This window comes from Rhagoletis pomonella, unplaced genomic scaffold (genome assembly GCF_013731165.1).
Source record: "Rhagoletis pomonella isolate Grant_MI unplaced genomic scaffold, Rhpom_1.0 Rhpom_scaffold_00011, whole genome shotgun sequence".
NCBI classification, from domain to species: Eukaryota; Metazoa; Arthropoda; class Insecta; order Diptera; family Tephritidae; genus Rhagoletis; species Rhagoletis pomonella.
In genome coordinates, this window is record NW_023458565.1 from 8,312,805 (window position 1) to 8,335,884 (window position 23,080).

At 37.3% G+C, this 23,080-nt stretch overlaps 1 protein-coding gene across 1 annotated transcript in view; it reads right to left on the minus strand.

Annotated features, from left to right (window-relative positions):
• Positions 1-488: 488 nt before the first annotated feature.
• The window catches only part of LOC118747349 (formin-J), a 125,759-nt gene continuing 103,167 nt past the window's right edge, over positions 489-23,080 (minus strand). The window contains 13 exon segments of the mRNA XM_036481404.1: positions 489-3,823; positions 7,455-7,691; positions 7,772-7,905; positions 7,990-8,197; positions 9,804-10,025; positions 10,096-10,348; positions 10,415-10,541; positions 10,625-10,874; positions 12,726-12,826; positions 12,909-13,097; positions 13,318-13,913; positions 13,915-14,292; positions 16,975-17,122. Coding sequence (XP_036337297.1) covers positions 1,575-3,823; positions 7,455-7,691; positions 7,772-7,905; positions 7,990-8,197; positions 9,804-10,025; positions 10,096-10,348; positions 10,415-10,541; positions 10,625-10,874; positions 12,726-12,826; positions 12,909-13,097; positions 13,318-13,913; positions 13,915-14,292; positions 16,975-17,122 — 5,092 coding nt within the window. The 3' untranslated portion in view covers positions 489-1,574.

The following is a 23,080-nucleotide window of genomic DNA, read 5'->3' on the forward strand; positions in this document are numbered from 1 at the left end:
TCAAAAGACATGTAGAAAAAAATATTACAACGACGGAATGTTAACGAGTACAAATATACTATGTCTGTTTGTTTGTATATTTACTACGTATACATATGTACGTATCTTAGATTCTGTTTGAATTTCCATTCGGGTTTATCAACTGTAACAGCCTATTATAAAATAAATACATTCATATTATTTTCTTCTATAAAAATTTCTACTAAACTGTGAGTAGAATGTTTTTAATTGCAGAATTAGTAAAACGTATAACATTTATCTTCTGTGCAATTTGCAGGGATCGGATATGATAGATAGTTTTGTGTACGTTATTTCAAGATACACATACTATATGCATACATATGCTTGTGTGTACGTATGCGTGTGCTTTAAGAGTGTTCTAAGCAGTTTTGACATTTTTCTATTAATTTTAATTTCTTTTTTTAACCAATATTAAAAAAAGGAGGAAGGGTATCAATTCATCGGAATATTTTTTTATTTTTTATTATGTATGTTACCATTACCATCTTTTTTTTTATCGGAAAGGTGGTACCTCAATCTGAATCCAATTATTGTTAACAAATAGATATTTAAAGAAGCAACAATTAAAAGTGATCGAAAAAATGTAAATCCAATAATTGCTAAAAAATATTTAACTTCGAGCAAAAATTAAAACAAAGACGAATAATGGTACGTAATAGGGTGATTAATTCGGGTTTTACAACCGGTTTTAATCGTTCTTTTGAATATTTTTAATCGGTTTTTTGAAATCCTGATTTTCGAATACCTAGCAAACCGGATTTTTACAATCGAATAAACCTGTTTTCACCTAGTTTACTAATATACCACAATCTGAAAATTCTAAACATTTATTTTATTAAAAATGGAACTAGCAAATCTTTATTTATATTTCATATTTGGATTCTGGAAAATTTTCAAGAAATTACTTAAAAATCAAAAAGGGCGTCGTATTCAAATTGGACAGAAAAGTTTAACCTGTTACAATATTCAGAATGGAGTTATGTGAAAGTATCGCGAGCCTCACGAAGTAACTCGAGCGCTTCGTCCAATGATGGAATTCAAGGAGCGAGAATTGACGAGAGTAGTCGGTCTGGTTTAGCGGGCGGTATGTTATTCCCAAGACAGTCGATTCTACTTGCTCAAGTTTTTCCCGAAAAAGGACTGTTTAATCTTGCTAAGATCGGTGAACCCAATTGAGTGTGAATTTTTCACTAATTTTTTCGGTTTTACTTGATTTTTAAATTAAACTTTCTATTTTTAGCAGTCATATTGTATGTTTGGTAATGACTTTTGACTAACAGTAAGTGCAACTATAAAAAAAATATGCAAAAAATAACACCGGTTTATCCGGTTTTTTCTTAATTTCAAAACCGGTTTTCGAAATAACGCGAATAAACGAACTGCTCACTTCACGTAAAAAACAACGGGTAAAAAACAATGATCGAGTTATAATTTCTAGTATTAGAAAAATGATAACCATTACGGTTTACGACTAAGAACACCCCCAATGCACACATACCGAAGCACACATTTACAAATACATATATACATAAATTCTCCCCCTCTATCCGAACCTATTTGGTTCGCTTGGTGACGCTTGACGCTGTTGGTCGCATAAAGCTGCTCATGCCACGACTACTCGAACTACTTCGGGTGCTACTATTCGCACGTGTGTGCGTCGTCGATTGCGGTGCGGTCTGTTGTGACATGGTCGCTTTGACTAGAACGGCGCTGCGGGCCAAATTTGTGCGCGTTGGCATGGCATTTGTTTGATTCTCCTTGAAACTCGCGCTGCCCAAATGCACCGAGCGCTGACTACCACCACCCCCGCCACTACCATTACCCGTTACTTTGCGCGTCACCACAACATGCTGGCCAATGCTGGAACCACTACTGCTACTACGACTTGCCGGCACGGTCGACCGATTCGCCGCCACATTAGCCGTAATGCGCAGGTGTGGTGGCACATTATTTTGCATACTTAGTGGCCGCTTGCTGGGTGATGAATCGACCGATACCGTTTGTAACGGCGTTTTACTCACGACGATCGGCATACGACGTACTGTATTGGTCGAAACACCGCTGTTGATGGATGAACGCGATGAACGCAGGCTATTACGGGAACTGCTACGTTCTACCTCGCGTCGAACTGCATGAATTGGTGAGGTGTTGACACTTTGTGTTGCATCTGGATGTGTGGCGCTGCCTGGACGACGCATCGAATGTGCACGCCTTGCTGCATTGCTGCCGGTGATGCCAGGGCCGCCGCCGAAAACCGGCTGAGCAACTGTTGGACCGTTTGTTGTGCGGAATGACCGACTACGATCCATTTGCATGGAGTTTGGCGAACGGCGCGTTGTGCTCGCTTGCGAGTAGGTGGAGATGGCTGGAGTTTTGTGTGGCAGCACGTTCCGCAGCTTAGCGATTTGTAGACGATCCGCAAGTCTATTCGAGTTGTGTTTGGCGGTGGTGGGGGTGCTGGACTTTGGTGTTGTAGTTTTTGTCGTGGAGGTTCTTGTGTGTGGCGCAACGAGTTCGGTGGCGCCATTGCAAGACGAGTTCGTGCTCTCCTTGCCTTGCGATGGCGTATCCGATACAAGACTTTGGGTCTCTTCGAAGCCTTCATCATTGAGCTCATGGCTGGATAACTTAATGACTGTAGCGCCATGCGCGCTTTGACTGGTGTTTTGGGCAGATGACGTACTTGTTAAATGTGTGTTGATCATGTCGCGTGGCGGACTCCATATCCGATCTGGCGTATTCGTTGGTGATTTGAGATTTCGTATGGCTTCTTGTACATCTTCCTGATTGATTGAGCTAATGTGGCGACCAACTTTCTCCAACTTTGTGATCGTGCGTCCCGAGTGTGGTTTCGAAGCAACGTTTGTTGTGGGTTCATCCAATGCAGATTTTTCTATTGGAATGTTATTCTTAACTGGAGCCTCTTGACCTACGCCATGCAGCCTTTCCATGTCGCCAGCGCTCGCTGACTGCCGCACATTATTCGAGACATTTGTGTCTTTAGTTGATAAGAAGTCTTCATTACCGCTACTGTAATCTGTGGGACGCTTATAACGTCTTGTGCGCCTTGTCGCTGAATAACGATCAAAGAAGCCTGGTATATCCTGCTCGTTAGACTCCTGGCGTTCCCCTTGCTTCCCTTGATTGCTTTTAATCTTATCCAGTCCATTATTTATGGTGACTAAGGTTTTATTTGGTGTGGCGATGACACGTCGCGTTACCGGCGGCGTTTCTATGTTGTCTGCATCAATCTCTTTGCGACTATATTTTTCATTGTGACTCCTGTTTTCATTGTGATACTGACCTCGCGTATTGTCGGCTTTGTAAGCGCTCTCGTTTTGTAATGAGCTACTTGTTAATATTTTAAGCGGTGATTTTCGGCTATCAGCGCATACTTTGGCATCGCTATTTGTTTTCACCAGCGGCGTTGTAACCGCTGGTGGCGACGGTGACTTAACGACTTCCGCTCTTTGCTTTATGCTATTGTCTGTGACCTGCTCTGCGTCCTTCGACGACGGGTTACGTATGTAAATCTGTAGTATATCGGATGCCTCTCGCTCACCCAGTTGCTGTATATACGATCTACGTCGATCTTCTTCCTCAATGGACTTAAGTGATGTGGCACGCTTTTCCGCATTTTCTAACGAGCGTTGACGCCTATATTCACGCAGTTCATCAGCGGTTGTAAAATGTTGATTTTTGGCAGATTGAGGTTCTTGCGATTGCTCATTGTCCATTTCCACAAGCTCGCTATTGCGGCTACCTTTACGCCAGTGTGATTTGTCTCTCGCATTGCTCACATCTGGAAGTAGATATTCAAAGGAGGTTCAATTAGGTTTTAGTCAAAAAAAAAAAAAACAAAAAAAACAAAAAGTGCAAGTTCGGCCGAAACCGAACTTCATATACCCGGCGCACGTGTTCGTAAAGTATACTATGTACCGTTATTGGCCGATTAAAAAACTTTCAAAGTTTACGAGTATCAATTTGCAAAATTTTATTTCATTCTCTTGCAAAAGGTTGTTGCAATTTTGAATTTTCAGAAGTTTAACATGAGGTCTAACTGAAATATTGAATTTGTCAAAAATAATGTTATATAGTAGAGGGTCTGTGTTACGGTTGATTGGTTGAAGTGCTTCCTAGTAGCTGACTAGCATTCAATTAGCGCATTTTTTCGCCATTTTGATGCACTTCTCGTCGGAAAGTTTTGACTATGTACATACATTAGGGTGGAGCGTTTTTTTTTTAATTTATCGAAAGATAAGGGCCTTGAGGCGACCGAAAATATTATCCTATTGGAAAACGGTTTAACGAGTGAAAAATCGACATATCTTGGCAGCCGTTTCGAAAATGCCCTACCTCAGAAAAAGGGGTAAACAACGCCCTACTCTAGAAATTGGTTGAAAAACACCCTATCTCAGAATTTGGTTAAAGAACGCCCTATCTCAACTGAAAATATATTGAACATATTTTAATATGGGGCGTTTTTGATGCGGTAGCTGAGCTAAGGCGTTTTTGAAACAAATCCTAAAATAGGGCGTTCTTGAAAAATTTTCTGATATAGGCCGTCGGTATATTGTTGCTTTTATTTTGGACCCGACTCTATTGCCTAAGATTTTTCAGGCTTCTAGCATACATAGAATTTCGCCTTGGAAGATGCTTTTATCGTTCTCAATCGTAGTTAAACGGCAACAACGGGCTCGGATAGACAGACATGGCTCAATCGGCATCTCTATTCAACTGTTCGGTATATGTAATATTGTGTAATATTTTTTGTACAGTGAAAAAAGATGCGTGTGAAAAGTGAAGCCTTCTATATTAAGATGTAGATGTCGCTCATCGCGAGAGGATGAGGGAGCTCTTAATGCTTAGCAGGGGAGAAATCTTTTTAGCTACGGGTCTGCTGACCGGTCACGTCACTCTAGGAGAGACTCGGGGTGCCATTCAATGACTTCTGCAGGAGCTGCAGAGATGAGGAGGAGCCTGAATCAGTAAAGCATCTACTTTGCGGATGTCCCACGTTGGAAAGGAGCAGACTAAGGTTTATGGGCGCCAGAACCATTGGAGACCTGAGCGATATAGCGGACATAAATATAAGGCTATTGCTCCAATTTTCCAACTCCATACTCTGGTTTGTATAGTAGAATGAGGGGGGGGATTGTCGAGATCCCTTGTGGTACCATAACGAGCCCATTGTTGGGCCTAAATGAGTTGGTGTGTCTACCAGCAGCCACTGCAACCTAGCCTAACCTATTTTTGAAGGAAATTGAAGGCTTATGATTTTTAAATAAATTTACTCTTCCAAAAGTTACTCAACGCTAAAGTCGAATATATAAAAAGTAAAGTTTTTTTTTTAATTTTCGGCAAAATATTAAAACTTATCACTAAATATAATAAAATTTTTCTTGGAAATTGTATAATTTTGAATTTTCTATCAAAAAATATAATTTAACTTAACCCGCATCCATCGGAAATTTTTTTAATTTGTTTTCAAAGTTTGCATCAATTTGATACAAACGATGGGTGCGGGTTAATTTGTTTTCAAAATTTGCATCAATTTGATACAAACGATGGGTGCGGGTTAAATTGTGAAGATTAACACTGTTAAAAAAAAAAAAATTATATCGTATAGAAGAATATGACTAGCAACGTCAGAAAAAATTTGCCAAAAATCAAAGGTAAGTCTAAAAGCATAGACAAACGGCAGCATTGATCCGGATTAACTCGTTAATTCGAAATTATTTCGGGAATCGACTGTAGTTGATCTGGAGCAGCTAATGCGGCTTTCCCACGGCACCCTAATTCAGTGTTGCCATCTTTTGCTTTTCAAAAAGCACCAAAAACTTGGAAAAAAGTTTTTTACCACACTAAAAGCACCCACTTTTTTTTGAATCAAGGGATGCTTTTTTCCTAACATAATTAAATTAAAACTAGCATATCTCGAGAAAAAAAATCGAATAGCAAAAAACGAAAATGATGTCCTAAATAGAAATGAGCAAATAATTTGATGTTTTCATTATATAACCTCAAATATCGCTAAAAACCGTGTTTTTGGCACTTTGGGGTTAGGATATCTCAAAATTCTAGTGCTAGAGCAATTGTGAGGCCAGATTTGGATTCAGCACCAAGAAACGATGTGTTTTACTCAGGTGGTAAAAAAAAACAAAATCTGTACAAATAATTAGAAAAGAAAAAAAGAAATTCTTAACTTACTTGCGTACTAGCATTTTCAACGCGAATAGAATTTAACAAGGTGGGTTTGCAACTTCAGCTTTTTATCAATCATGGTTGTATTTTAGTCGACTTAAATTTTTAGATTCTTGTAAAATTCAGTGCTGCCACAGCTTTAAATATTTCAAATTATTTCAGGTTTTAATTTTAGTTCAGAAAAAAGCACTAAAAAAGGGACTAGGCACTAAATAATTTTTTTGCGTTTTAATTTTCAAAAAGCACTAAATCTAGTGCTTAAAGCACTAAGTTGGCAACTATGCTCCAATTGCCTTTCGAATTATGTAATTCGCCATACAAAATTTTGAGATCGAATTAAGAATGTGCCCATGCGAATAGGGTAATTCGCGATCGTAATTGGGGTGCGAACAGAGTAATTCAGGATGCCGTGGGAAAATGGTATAATCCTCAAAGTCAATACGGAACACGGGAATTTTCGATAAAGACAGCGAGTTTGGCGTCCGCGGTAGCCGAATGGTAAAAGCTGCTTATTACGATTCGGTAGGACCAGGTTTGATCCTCAGTCCGAGCGATTGCCGAAAATTTTTCATTTTTAATTTTTCATTTTTATTTTTATTTTTTAGTTTTATTTTATTTATGTGTATATTTTATTTTACTTTCTTTTGTTTATTTCTATTTCACATTATTTATACATTTAAAAATAAATAAAAGTAATAGTGAAATGAATTAAAAAACAAGTAGTGAAAATTCGACTGACTGTGGGACTCGAACTCACGACCTCGCGGCTCGTTAATCTGCATTACTGCCGTCTGTCAGGGTACAATTTTGATCGAATCAACTGCGCCTTTAATTCGGCGCAAATTAACGTTGCCGTCTGTCTATGCTTTTACACTGTCGGCTATAAGCGACAAAAAGTCGCATATAACGCTGAACTTAGTTTTTCTTTCGATCGAAAAAAGTATATACATATGTAAGTGCTTAAGAGAAGCGGATTCGCGAGGCGCGCTTCAAAACCCGCCGAAAGGACTATTATAAACAACCATTATGCGAACAAAGTTTTGCACTTCACAAGTTAACAAATGTGCTCGGGTATAGAAAGTTCAAGCAAACATTGCGAGCCGTAACCACAAAAAAGGTAAGCGACATTCAAATTTTTTCCTATAGCAGCATTTTTGCATCAAAAATCCGATTTAAAAAAAAATGTCGCTTACGTTTTTTTTTTTGGCGGTAAGAGCTCCATTACCTACCAGCAATAGCCTGTATTGTACCAACAACATCGGTGTGTTCAATCGTCTTCGATGGTTTCCAGTCGGGATACACACGTTTATAGTTATTCGCATTATTGTTAGTGCAGTTATTGTTGTTGTTATTAGTGTTGATAGTATTTTTGTTGCCAGCTTGTGCTGCATTAGTAGAATTCGTAGTAGTTGGTGTTGTAGGCATAATTTTCTCCTCTGGTAAGGTATCCAATTTTCGTTCGCTATCTAAAATTGAAATACACACATTGAAGGTAAATGCAATTCCTCTTCGAATATTTGGTAGCCGTTGCTTTTTTTTTAATTACCTGTATCGTTTTCAAGCGATCGCCTATTACTGTTAACCAAACGTCGCTTACGTTTGAATTCTTCGTTTTGCTTCTCATCGTTCTCGTTGGACTGCAGCCAATTTTCGATTTTTTGTCGAAATTCACGGGATATTCTATGTATCGAAATCAGGCTTAGTACTCTCAGAATAGCATCAATAATATCAACACTGTAAGCCGCACGCTTTTAGTACACTCACCTCGGTTTTGTATCCTCGCTGGCTTGCTGCGTGGGAGAGGGTGTTGTGCCACCACCAGCTTGCGGTGAAGATGGCGATTTTTTATCGATAATCAACATTGGCGCAGGCGAACTGGCGCGCTCACGTTCATCGCTGAAGTCAACATTTAATAGTTCGGGACGTTTACGACTAGAACTGCCAGAACGTGCACGACGGGCCCAAGAGCGATCTGTTCGCATAAAAAAAGAAAAATGCATATAGTTAATCGATGTATTTGCAAGAAGATATGCAAGGTGCATCAGGAATAAGTATGTTACTAAGAGGGTTAAAATTGAAAGCCTTAACACTTCCTCAACATGGCTCCTAAGAGAATGGATCTGGAATTATTAACTAGTTTGATCTTCTCGTTATCAGTTCATTTATGAACCCAAAAGCATCTCGACCGATAAATGGACAGACTTTGCTTCCGAGAATCATCGTACTTTGTATCAACTCCAGCAAAGCTGACTAACGTCCACAGTGGAGGAGCGTCAATTTCGCAAGGTGGTTACCGCTGCAATAGCAGGCTACTTTCCATCAGGACGCTTGGCGACCAGAAAATGTGGGAAGATAACCTGGAACTTCACCTCTGGTGTGGGCATCCTTTGCTCGACCGTAAGGCCCCTGTTCAACGCGGTCAAGCGCGATGAGAAATTAGAAAGTTTTTTTTTCACTGATTGCGCCTCGTCGAATTCGAAGCAATGCTCAGGCTATATCGCAATTCTTTTTTCTTCGGTGGATAAGGCCAAGCGTGGAGTGATGAAAATCTTGCACAAACTGTCAAAATTTAGTGTGTGTATTGCTTTCGCCAGCGACGAAGTTAAGATGTCACTGGAAAGAAAAAGCATCCAAAATTGTCCACCGGGAGTAGGCTATCATACCAACGTTCTTAACCTCTCGATTACCGCTTCTATCATTTTTGCATTGTAAAAACAAGGCAGATCTTAGGCCTCCATTATTAAGTCAACGAAACTTGTCCAGCAAAGAGGAGAAGTGAACACTCTTGAGGCCTTGCTATTATCATGGCTTCCGTAAAGTGCACAGCATCATCAGCACACTTAATGTCTAAAACATTAAGATAATTCTTTCCTTATCCGTAACAATCCCTGTGAGAGAAGCATCTTAGCTTTGGACTTGCCGAACGCTTTAGTCACCTTTTGTCAGTTCACGCCACTAGAAGACAACAACGTATCCTCTTCCTTCAGGGCCTGGGAACTATCTGAGTGGCCGGCAATCGTCAGTAACTGCTTGGAATTAAATAGATGATCACACAGGGTGATATCCTCTTTCCGCCTTTATTTAATTTGAATATATCGAAGCTTTCCCAGCCACCAGGTGGAAGTGCTCTGTCCTTCCTTCTCCCCGATCTGGCTTCACCGAGCTTATTAACCGCAAAGACCCTAAGACTGTGACCCACGTAAGAATCGGCCAACATCAGCCCGAAACTTCTACCAGTTACCTCTAGTTGAGCTTGACCGACCGGTCTCTTTCTCAGTGCACAAAATCAGAATTGCTAATAAAATATATCTTGTGCTGCAACAAAGTCCTCAAGTCACTCTCCGGCAGCACAAAAACAAAGAAACGTTATTGCCAAACTCTACCCATCCACATTTGACGGATCCCACATATAACAGGCTTGTCAAGGTACCCCAACCACTAATGACCAACCGCCTTTTCATTTGCCCCTTTAAGCACACTTAGCTAACATTATTATCCGACACCGGTCCGATAGCGTCGAAACAGCACATTTATTGGGCCTACCGTTAGTTGAACTTGCCAACCCAAATCTTACTTACCCAAGCTCCCATATGCTTTACGATCCCTGCTAATATGTTCGTGGCCCGAAGTGCGCAGAAACTCCATAAGATCATCTTCTTCGGGCAACACACGACTAGGTCGTCTCTTACGCATACTACCATTCGGTGTAATACTTGGTGATATACCATCAGACGTCTCGAACATACGTTCGATGCTACATTGATTTTCGGAATCCGATACTGGTGTGCCACATTGGCTAACTGTTAATGTAAGATTTCACACGATTAAATCTAGGCACTTGACAATCTTTAGAACTCTTATTATTCTTACGTTGTCTAGCGCGTCTAGCCAGCTGTTCTTCACGTTGTTTCCGCCTCAGCGTTGCTTGCTCTTCCAACTGCTGTCGTCGCTCATTCTCTTTCACAGCCTGTTTAAATTTATCACAGAATGATTGGAATACTTTGAAACATTCCTCCAATTTAAAGTGTGCTGCATCTTCGCAAAAGAAATCTGCTAATTTTAAGCGCATCACTTCCACTTCCTTCATGTTTGCTTGCAGCACAGCCACTTCACGTTCGGCGCCCTGTAAAATTATTTAATTTGTTTAAGAAAAGCTTTATACAAGTTTTTTTTTTATAAATGTTGCAACCTCCAAAAATTCCAGCATTTGTTCCTTAATCTCATCCTCAGTGGTGGGCAGTTCGATCTGTCTTTTGATTTTACGTATACGACTATCGAGGGCATTTATCTCGTTATTTATTTGCTCCGCCGTTGTTCTAAAAATTCAAGGGTTCAATTAGGAATGCATCTGAAGTCGAACTTTCTTTTTTTTTTTTTTTCAAATATGTATGTAACTTACTTTGAGGCATTCTCCAATGTAGACAACTGTGCTGGGAATGTCAAAAGTTCTGGATTCCGTTTTTCTGCCTGCATAGCCACAAAGTGTATAAGATTGATGCCCGGCTTATTGGCGCGTATATCGGTAAGCTTTTGTAGTGAAGAGAGCTTGACGCCAGCTGCATTGCCAGCATAGCCGCCCGAATTGAGAAAATTGCCAGCTATTACGACCATATACAGTACTTCCTGCAGCATTTCGTTGTCCATTAGATCTGAAAGAGTAATGAAAACAATAATTTTTAGGTCCAGCACAAATCATAGAGATGCTGATGGTGTTTAACCTAGGCATACTTGCGCATGATTGGAGAGTGATCAATACCGAGAAATAAAGCGAACATTCTGCCGAAGTGCGACAATATGCACAATGGGTCAGAAGACAGAAAAAGTGGCCAAAATTTTTGCTGGGCCATTTAAACGTGAAAAAAAAATTCAGAAAATAATATTTTTATTTCGAAAAATACGAGGTGTCCAAAAATTATAAAAAATCCGAGAAAGTACATATTTTGAATTTTTTGAAGTTTTAACAGCTTTAAACGTATTAACAACTTAACGGCTATTTTCTTCCATTCTACTTGGTATTTTCCGTAGAAAGTTTTTGAAAAAAAATTAAAACAGCGTTGCCAGATATATGAAAATGTATAATTATTAAAAAGGTTTACAGCGTACTTCCATTTCTATAGAAAAACAAAAACCGATAAAAAAATGTTTTGGGGTGGGGTTGCCACCTTTCTAAAAATTTACAATTACGTTTGCATTACGAATTGCGTTGAACATTTTTAAGTGGTGCGTTTTATGTTAAATTGTTTTAAAATCTTCATTAAAGTGTCTAAAATTGATTAATGGATTAATCGAAAGGGCTCGATTAATCGATTTAAAAACGCCATCTCTACTTTACACTACATACTATGTATAGATAAGACCCGAAAGAAAGGTTACTCATACGCTATGTATCGTACACGTTTATAGACGAACATACAGCAGTGGCGATAATGTAGTTTTTATTATTCAAATGTGTTAAAAAAAAAATTATCAGCATATTTTGTTACTGCACTTATTGATAATTTAAACAAATTCAGGAGCTAGATCTCTAGTTTTAGAATTTATGAATAAACTGGTAAAATTTTTTCATAATTATCATCCGCCATATTTGACTCGCTATTTTGAATAATCCAAATCTGACTTCAGATTCGTAATCGGCTCCCCATAAACCTCTCAATAGAAAGATTAACAAAAAAAAATAGATATATATTTTTTTAAGTTATCCGCCATATTGGACTCGTTATTTTGAATTTTTAAAATCTGACCAGATTCGTAATTCGCTAAGAACTGTATAACTGTTCAACAACTAGCAAATATTTAAACTGTAATTTTCAAACAGGTGGCAACTCTCTAATTTCTTGCTTTCTATAGTTGCGTTCCAGATGCTTCACGATTTGCAGGTTTTTACAGGAAGTCGTTCCAGGTGACCAGCTGTTCCTGCAAATCGTGAATTTCGTGAATATCGTGAAGCATCTGGAACGCAACTTATAATTTAAGCTTGGCCTTTATCAATGCATCTGTGAAAACTGAATTCGAATCCATGCATTAGTTTTCGAGTGATGCACGTACAAACATACAAAGAGACAGACATTCACAAATTCTAAAAATTGTTAATTTGGCTTCTGTTGCTCTAAAGAAGAACCTCCATATTAATTTTTCTTTAATATCTATATTGTATGTACAGACATCGGTCTGTTACAATTTTGTTAGGTGTATAGATTTTATTGAGCTTGAGGCCGTTTCTAATGAAAAAACGTGGTAGAAGTTATAGCTGCTATTTCGGAGATCACCACATCTCCTCATCAGACTTCTTCAACCGCGGTCACCGGGATATGAACCAAAAGTTCGTGGTCTACCCACTGAGCTAAGCTCGCCATAAATTTGGCCCATAGTGCGTTTGGTCGATTAGGCATGGATGGATCCATATATTATACATATGTGTTTATACTAATTAACTTTTACAATAAATGAAATCAAAAAAAGCCTTAAGTAAAGAAATTTTATATAAAAAATGTATGACCTACCTCCACCAGCATAAATCATTGCGTTGATGCATGGATCCAGGTAGCTGATATTCGCAGCAAATTCCTCCTTCAGCAGCATACTTTCGATACGTAGCTTGTAGCTGAAATTCAAGTGGAAGGGTTCATGATTTTATTAATTATATTTATGTATTTACTTTCGTATTAATTAATATGCATACTCACTTTGGAACTTCCAAAAGCTGCAGTAAAAACTTTTCCGCATTACCCAAACGGTTTTTGTCGCCATTAAAAGTTTTCAACATATCTAATTCATCGACTTCGGGAAGTATTTTCAATAAACCACGCAGCTTCTCAGCACCGATGTCATCGTGATCGCCATCTCTTATTAATTGTATGATATCCTCATTAGAACTGAAGGTAAGTGAAAAGAGAGAATATAGAAAAATCGTAATAATACAGTCACTAGGTTGAAAATATTAACATTATTTTAAGGACTTGAGTTAAAAGAAGCGTCAGAAATATGTTAACTGAATGAAACGCAAATGAAGGACTCGAAGCGGAAAAAACTTTTCACATAAATTTTGACCGTCCAGCTAATGCATTGCAGTGATATTATAGACACAAGTCTTACCTTCGAAATTGCTTAAGAAAGATGTTTACGTTCAGGCTGCGTTTACCATCCAACAGCGTTATTTCCGTGCTTTCCTTCTTCGATTTCCGATCGAGCGTATCATAGCCAGAGCTACTGCTGCTCTCACGTCCCAATTTTGGCGAACCTTGTGCGCTGGTGGACTGCAGACAGAAGAGTCCCTCCATTTCATTCCAATCGATGTCCGTCATAGGTGTGTCTTGGTGATTATTAGCCACAATTGTCCAAATATTTTGCTTGCCAATGACGCGATTCGGCGGTATTTTACCCCAATTGATGGTTTTCATCTTCGATTTGGGCGCTGGCGTATCTTGTTGTGGTAGCAATACTAAATTATGACCATTCAAGCTCATATCTGGCGTAACGGGACGTGTGGGATGCGCATGGTGGTTGAGCAAATGCGCTGAGCCTGGCGGCTGTGGTGCCGGTGGTGGTGGAGCACCGGGTACTGGTGGTGGTACGGGCGGTGCTACAAGGCAGTTGCCGTTCATGATGGGCGGGGGTGGCGGTGGTGGTGCTCCACCAATGAGTCCATTCATTGGAGGTGGTGGTATTGGTGGCGGCGGCGCGGGGGGGCGGAGGTGTAGCCACGTTGTGCACTGGCGTCGATGTTGTTGCTTGTTGCTGTGAGGGTTGTGGTGGTAGCGGCGGTGGTGGCGATGAAATTGGTGACAGCGGGCCATTGTGTAGCTGCGATGAAGCTGAGGTAGAAAGTGAGGCGGTATTTTTGCGACTAGGGCTGGTGGCGTCACCACGACAATGTGGACAAGAGAATTTTTGTACGCTTGGGGAGCGCAATAGCCTCACCGAGTCCTCATGATTCTCCAGCAGTGTAGCGCGATGTACTAGCTTCTCCGTAGTGTCCCAGATCACATCGCTGATGGCCTCTTTGGGATCGATACGTAATAAATGTTGCAATATACTTAAAAATGGCACTTCCTGTGGCGTGTCAGCCACCTAGAAGTAAAGTAGAAGTAGAAAGTTGCATTGTGAGTTAATTTTCGTTTTTTTTTTTTTTAATAGATAGCGAGTTGTATGCCTAAACGTAGCATATGTATGCATATACGTATGCACATACAAGTATGTTTGAATATCGTACATCAGATGCTGTATGAAGCGAAACAAAATTTCCTATAAGCAGGAAAACAGAAATTTTAACAAACTGGTTTATTAGAAAATTTTAGTTATTTTTCTTTTAATTGCAATGCCAACTTTAGTTGTCGACATGTTTATGGCGACAATTATCACATTGTTTGCTGTTGTGTCGTTGCAATAAAAGCGTTGTAAAATTATGTCCTAATATGGTAAATCTACAACAATAAATAAAATCTAAGTCCATAATTCACACATAAATAGGTAGTAACAAATGGCGTTAGAGCAGTACGTGCGCACATGTGCGGAACAAGTGAACAGCTTGTATTGAATGTTCATGCATACATATACATATATCGCACACGTTCTTCAATCTCAATAGAAGTGGAGAGAGCGAAGAGGGTTGCAGCGGCTCTGTACTGCTGCAGGGGATAATAAGAGTATAAGAGATGGAACCTCGATCCTAAGGTTATTTCCTGGCTCTATGAAACCATAGTTAAGTCATTATTTTTTATGGAGTACTCGTCTGGTAACACGCACTGAAGAAGACTACGCTAGTCAGAAAGCTGGTGCGCGTGCAACGTCACGCTTAATATAGTAGATATAAAATAAGCCGCAAAGATCCGGCTCGAAGGACCATGAACAACTCAGTGAGAGGGGAGACAAGTATGTTAACATGTATGTATACAAAAAAAAATATTTATTGGACCAAAGAGTAGTGGGTAGACACTGTGGCCAAGGGTAATCAACTATTACCACCTATTACCATGCTTTACAACCATGCAGAGTCCGCAGAAGACTCCGGAAGCAGTGTCCGGAGGATGCATCAGACTAGGCCGAGCATCCTTTGAACTGCCATCAAATTATAACTTAAGAAAGTTTTATTACATGGCAGTTGAGAAGTGCATGCACATAAATTTCATTAATTTAAGGAAGGAAATTTTTGCACATACAGCAGTACATAGCATGCATTTAGGCGCCTTGTTAGCAGTTGCGCGTAAACAACAGGCTTTCAGATGACCGCAGTGTGAGGCTGCTAAAAAGGCAGCAGTCGATTCACTCCCGATGTGCCTAATGGCAGTAAGAAAGGCTGATAACTACTCAGATAGCCAGGTAGCAATCAGAGCCTTTGGCTTGCTTACGGTGTATTCAAAGCTAATAGGGTAATGCCTGATTTCTCTTTCAGTCAGAGAACATTGAAATGACGAAAAAGTTGTCATACAGGAATTTTTTAATGTCCAACTTTGTCATTATAATTTGTGTCATTTAACGCCTAGTGGAAATCCGGCATTATATTGGTGCCAGGCCAATACCAGGAGTCACACCAAAAAATAGAGAGAGGGAATTCTTTTGAGTACTTGTTGACTTTTCATGGAAAGATGGCACTGGTGCCAATACTGCCAACCCTGGGCGAAAACCCGGACTGTGCTACTGTAAGGTCTTTCTGGTTAAGGGGATCCGGAGAGGGTTTTGCGATCTCCTTAAGCTTACAAATCAACGACTCTCAATTCCGGTGAGTGCATAGAATGCTGTATGCGATTAGGATTGCAGTGTGGTTAATCAACTCAACACTTCCCCTTAGACTTTCCCTTTTTTTTTAGACTTCGGTTTAAGTGACCTGGGATTACAATTTTTTAACCGGCCTGGAGGAGTTATCCTGCCGCCTGCGAAACTTTGTTCTCAAAACGCCGTGTTTTCGTTACAATACAGGAGTCACCACCTTCGTAGTGATATCACAACGGCCCAAAACTTGTGGTCTAAGTGCGTCCCTAGACTTGGGACAACCCCTTAATCAAACCTAACCTATATTTTAACTTTCCAGCGAACATAATTTTGAATTACTTATCTGTATTATTAAATGTACGATATTACTATTTATGTGAGCTGGACCGATTTGAAAACACTTCAAAAAATCGATTTTTTTTATAAACACAATTAGTTTTAAAAAATATTTTTTCCAAAAAATCACTTCAGATGATAGAAGAGCTAAGCTTAGAGATCGGCATAAAAATATTTAAAAATTGTATAAGCAAAATAAAAATAATGAGATTTTTGGAGATACATATTTTCAAATAGGTCCAGTTCACGCAATGTTTGATATTTTTGAAAAATGTTTTGGCGGAAGTCTTAAAACATAATAAATTGTATAATTCCGCCTGAAAAATCGCAACTTTTTTCCCGAGGCACCCTAATGTATACACATACATATTTGAGGCTTCTATTAAGCATTTTTTGCTCACATTGCAATTTCAGTGTTTTATGATATAAGATTAATGCGTACTGAATTATAAAAAACATTTTTGGATTGAATACGGATTACCCAAAGTCTTGTGGCTAAAGGATCTGCAGCAGAAAATTGCCGAAGAATAACAATGATTCTCTCTCAAATAAAAAAGCATTTAAAAATGTTTGCAAACGTGATGACTTTAAATATCCTTTGTGTTATATTTAGTTGGAACATTTTCCAAATCCCGCCGAAAATCGTATTTATGTTAAAAATAATATTTCTATAAAAAGTTTTGCTTTACAATTTCTTTATTTGCATACCTGTCGCAATATCGCATAGAATACATCAAGATGTGAGTTCAAGTTGATGCCATTTGGGCCCTGTAGACTCTGAGCTTCGTCGCATTCTCGCTGTTCGTCGAATACGTCCAATTGCACAATAATATCTCCCACACTTTGTGCGACTTTTCTGCAAACGAAAAAAACAAAAACAAAATAGTTAAGTATGTATGCTAAATTAATATTTGTACTTATGCTACATATTCAATTATTTAGTCTTTTATAGGGCTTATATAAGGTTGGAAATTAACTTGAATAAAAAGTTAAATTTATTATTTACTGTCAATGTGGACCAATTTAGAGGACGGCAATTTTCACTGTAAAATGGATTAATGTGATCTAAATAAAGTATATACATACATATGTACTATATGAATGATGCAATTAATAACATTAGTGAGACAATTTATGAGCGGTTGAAAAATCCGATTTTGACAGGTCGTTAGGTATTGAAGTTGGCTGCAGAAAACGGCGAAACTGTCATTTTCGTGTTACACACAAACAAACCTATGCTTATTGTTGGTGTTATTTCTGCATTTGACGTAGTGTTGACGCGTTTTTTTTAGATATGGCACTTCGGCGCTAACGCTAGGCGTCAGAAACCGCTCCGCCCAACGCTTTTGTTTAGGTATGGCAGCGAGGCGGTGCTATGGGTCGTGGCGTATGAGCAACACTCGATGAGTATACTCGATCCCGATGATAAAAAATTGACTGCAAAAAAAAGTGCTGCTTTTTCTTATTTGGCTCAAATTTTTTACACGAATTTATTTCATGTAAATTAAAAATTAATTTAAATTAAATAAAAATTGTTTAACATAACATTATTTAGAGTTTGAAAACAATTTTTTTTTTTCAAAGTTGAAAAATGTAAACATACCCTTGGGGTCAAGTGATTTAATTAATTGACATTTTGATCAGTTGCGGCTATTTTTCTTTTGTTTATTTAATGTTTATAATTTTTTTATAAAAGTGTAGCTCATGACATAACCAGCACCACATAAATCCGCATTTCAAACTTCTTACAAAAATTATGAAAATTCAACAAACTTTAACGATGACATAACAAATCTTAAACCAATTATTCCGAATTTAAGGTGTGCAGTTTTATAGCCCATTAAATTTTAGTAGGTTAAAGTGCAAATTTCAAGACGCTAGGAAATCGGGTTGATTTTTAATGATTTTTTAGCTGACATACCGAAAAAAGCACCCTAGTATTGTTCATAGACTATAATAAACAAATAAATAATACATAACTTTCTTTACAATACAATGTATTGAAGAATTTTAGATATTTTTGATTAGTGCATTTGATTTGAGGCAGTCAGAGTTCTTGGCGTTGAGTTGGATAAAATTTTGTAGTTTTTCATTAATTAAAATAATACCACGGTAAAGCTCGAACGTACTTTTTGAATATGTTATTCAGGAAATTTTTCTGAATCGATCAAACTTTTTTTGCGAGGACCGTTAGATTTTTTGGTGTGCCCCCTATTAAATCGCGTCAGATTGACTACACTAATTGTATTTTTTTTGATTTTGAAAGTCTTTTTTATGGTTAAGTGTTTGTAATTTTTGCAGCAAGAGATATAATTTACGATCAGATGTATAAATTTTTACGATTCCACTAAAAGTTGTGTATTTATGTATGTATGTATATATGTATGTATGTATGTACATTTACCCACTAAGGAGCAACTGTTTTGATTTGTCCAAGTAACAAATCCCGTTTATTAAACACTTTATTCACACAAAAAAAAAGTATTAACGAACAGAAGCAATAATAGCTTGCATGCATTCTTGCATAAATATGTATGTATGTGTGCATTCCATGTACATACATACATACGTATGTGCTCCACTATATCACATTTTCACACAAAAGGATATGAATGGCATTCATTCGCGCATAGATAATACTCACTTTAGATTGTTCACTAGTTGCAAGCTGCGAAAATTATACTTCGATAAGGAACAACAAAAGGCAAGACGGCCAAGGCGTTGTATATTTGTCGCCTCCACTGCACAGTCTTAAGCTTTCAGCCTCAAAGGAAGCCGCAGATATGATGAGAGGCCTTGACAATCGAAAATGACTACTAATCGAGGAAAATACTGAATAGCCCAAACTGAAAAAGTCTAACCAAATAAATTTATGGACGAAGTGGCTTGGTAGCTGAATAAGCCTCAATTGTAGACCTTCAAAGTATGTATACACTTTCTAAAACTTATTAATATGTATATGTATTATGTAAATTTTTAGCAATTTTTTGTTTTTAATTTATTACAAATTTTCCAATTTCGGAGACAGGACACCCACCGACAATGTATTTACTAAACTCATTTATATTTGCTCCCTCCAGTGTCACGATTTGGAGTCGGGCAGCAGCCGACTTGCAAAGGGCACGAGCTATACAACTAAATTTTGTTGCTTTTAAAATTTGTTTATTGCTGGTAAATTTTCTTTTTGGATTGCACGTGGTGCGCGCGCATAGAAACGCGGTTGCTTCTTCGCACGATATAAACTCACCCGTGCAATTACTCCACGCGTTGCTCATGAGAAAGTTCAAACATGCTTAGCACGTGATTTTTGGTGGCCAACAAAAAATATATGTATGTAAGTACATTCATAGATACAACGCAACTTGGCAGTTATAGACAATATGCTTATGTATGCACATTAGGGTGGTCCAAAAAAAAGTAATGTCGCAATTTTAATGCTCTCACCCCCTAGGATTGTTCTATATCGAAAAAATATACCCCTATTTTTATTTTGAAATAAAAAAATATTTATATATTTGTATTTTATATGGGTAAAAACAACTTTTCATAGAAATGGTATGGAATTCTTGAAAATCAATATTTTAAATAAATAATTGGGTATTATTATCGCGAATCTCTTGAAGAGAAACCGAGTTTTCCGATCGAAAAATATTGATTTTCAGGAATTCTATACCATTTCTACGAAAAGTGTTTTTTCCCATATAAATATGTACATGGAAAACTTTGAGCGGTTTGAGCGATCTATAAGCCCAAAGAAATCTAGTGGTGTGATATCACACAATAACTTGCTGAAACCAATTGTTACCGACATCATGGGCTTTAATTTTGAGCCAACAAAAAGTCCGATATCATGGTGCGGTAGCGCTCGTTATTGACGAATAATTCTGTCTGTGACCAGAATTTGGGTCAAATTGTTTTTTAAAAATCAATGTCAGAGATTTTTCTTTCGGGTAATAATATAGATTCAGACATCTGGTTCTATTTTGAGTGTTTTATTTCAAATTAAAAAACAAAGTTCTAGATGGATCACCCCTCATGTACGGACAAGTACCGCAAATTGTTGTGAAACAGAGACCTTTTTGGCTGGTTTTCTGAAATTTGTCTGATTAAAATTCTCGTTCAATACGCTTTGCATCTACACTTCACAGATGCTTTTTTAGGGTTAAAGAAAAAAAAAACAAAAAAAGGAACCACCTGACGGAATTCGAACCCGTCTCCCTCTGAAAGTTAACAAATAGTGGTACGCTCCTCTGCATGCTCAGCTAGAGTCCGACCGATTCCAAATTTTTTTCAGGTACCGATGCCGATGCCGATTAATCGGCTTATGGGGAAAGAATCGGCCGATGCCGATGCCGATGCCGATTCCATAAAAAATTACAAATAAATGTATTAATTCATAAAATCAGTTCATTTCTCGCAGTTAAAAAAAAAAGAAAAGAAAAGAAATAATTGAATTAATTAGCTAGTTATGCAACATTACATACACTTGTATGTACATACATACATATGTCTGTGTAAAAATATATGTACATATATCACATTTATGTACATTACATGAAACACTTTTTTATATGGTGCTAAGCAAAAAATCTTTAGGAACATAAAATTTCATTTCGTTTTGTACTAAAATACACTCTTTTGCACTCAATGCATACGAACTTATATGCTAGGTATGTACATGTACATACATATAGTGGTCCACAAAATAAAAGAATTGCGATAGTTTGACTGATTTGGTCTTTTTTATTTAATGTTTATTATTCTTTTTTTATAAAAGTCTAGCTGGTATACAACAAACACCATATAAATTCAGATTTCAAACTATGTACAAAAATTAGAAAAATTCTGCTTATTTTCACCAAAATTTCAAACTTTTTAATCGGAATTTTGGTATGCAGTTTTGTAGACCATTTCATTCTAGTATAATGAAGTGCAAGTTTCAAGCTGTTATAAAATACCGTTAATTTTTGGCAATTTTTTTTGGTGGCAGTGTTCTCCATATAAAAGAAAATTGTCGCACATACTTTTGTATGGAAAAAACGTGAAACACATTCAACCAAAAAAAATCATTTTTGTGAGCTGTCTGCAAATGTTTTTTAATGTTGGCTGTCGCTTCACCTGAACATTTGAAAAGAAATTCCAAAGAATCGGCGAAAAAAGTCCGTTGCCGATGCTCAATTTTGTGCCGATACTAGCTGATGCCGATGCCGATGCCGATTAATCGGTCGGACTCTACGCTCAGCCACATGCTTTCAAATGTTCAGCTTGAACAAATAAAATACAAGTATTTCTTTCAAATAACATCATCTTGTAATAAGTTTTCTGTTTGTTTCCGGATACGGAAATTGTTACGAGACCGCTGGCTGGGAGGGGAGGCTAGTTACTCCAATTTAAAATATACAACTTATCTCCAACAAGAAATAAGACTATTATAGTTTATAAAAAATTACTGTACCTTTGATTGACTTAAAGCTTTTTACAAAAAAAAATTGAACCAAGTTTAAAAAAAATATAATACAAATGAACTGAAAAGCAAAAAAAAAAAAATTATTTCATTATTCTTGATTTGATACTTAAGTTAGAAAATTTTATTTTTTGCTTTTCAGTTCATTTGCATTATATTTTTTAAACTTGGTTAATTTTTTGGTAAAAAGCTTTAAGTCAATCAAAGGTACAGTAATTTTTTTATATGACTGTATAATTGAATGTTTAGCGCAAATAATGCTTTTTGAATTCTTTTCCTAGGTATATGAGAAGATGGTAAAAAATCAATATTTTTTTTTTTAAAACAAGAATCGATATTTTACAAACTGGCCACTTTGTTTTGTTGCCAAATAAGTTCTCTAATTGCTGTCAAAAAAAAACATAAGATTCGAATGAATGGTTGCTGAAATATTTCAAAAAGTGTAAAAGCCTGCATAAAAATCTGCTTGCAAATAACTGGTAAAAATAATAAAATTAACGCAAAATCTTTGGGGTCAATATTGCACACCATGTTAACTTTCAAAATCGGTAAATGAAATATTAAAAAACGAAAAGTCAATTTTGAGTGGCCCACTTGAGAAAACTTGACTCTTATGTAAATATTTATTTTCAATGTAATCGATATGGATTAGGCCGGGTGCATAAGGAGCAAGGGCTATTTTCTTGTTTTTATAAATAACTCGCCTCGAACAAAAGCGACTACTAAACCTGATTTAATTGTAAAACTCAAAATTTGTAGATTTCATAACAACTCAGCATAAATTATTATGTTTTTATTTGTGTGAAAATGCTCATTCATAAAAAATGTACTCCAAACAATATCATAACTATGTAAACTTAGCAAATATTTAGCTACTCATTTGTGTTAAGCATGAAAAATCAATTAAAATAAAACCCTGAATCAATTCAATAGAAAATATTTAGATAATCTGAGTAATACAAACTAATTATATGGTTAATATGCCAATAAATTGGTTGGCGGCAAAACTACTTACGCACATTTTTAATCTTACTACTGAAAAAAAAAACGAAACAATTTTCATAACAATACAAATGGTAGATTTCGCTGTCATGTACTAAACGCCTTTAAACTGTTTACTAAATGAACATAGATACATGCATATGTACGTATACATGCGAAAATGCCCCGTAGGAAAAATTTTTTATTAGATTTAAGAGAGAGACAAAACTTCATAAATGTTGACGTCCTTACTTTAATCTTGGTAGTTAGGGGTTTTTGGCGCCGCTGATTACGATCATGAAGCCAGCTTTTCCAAATTCATATGGCGGGGAAAATATGACGGTGGAATTTTATAAAAATTATTGCATT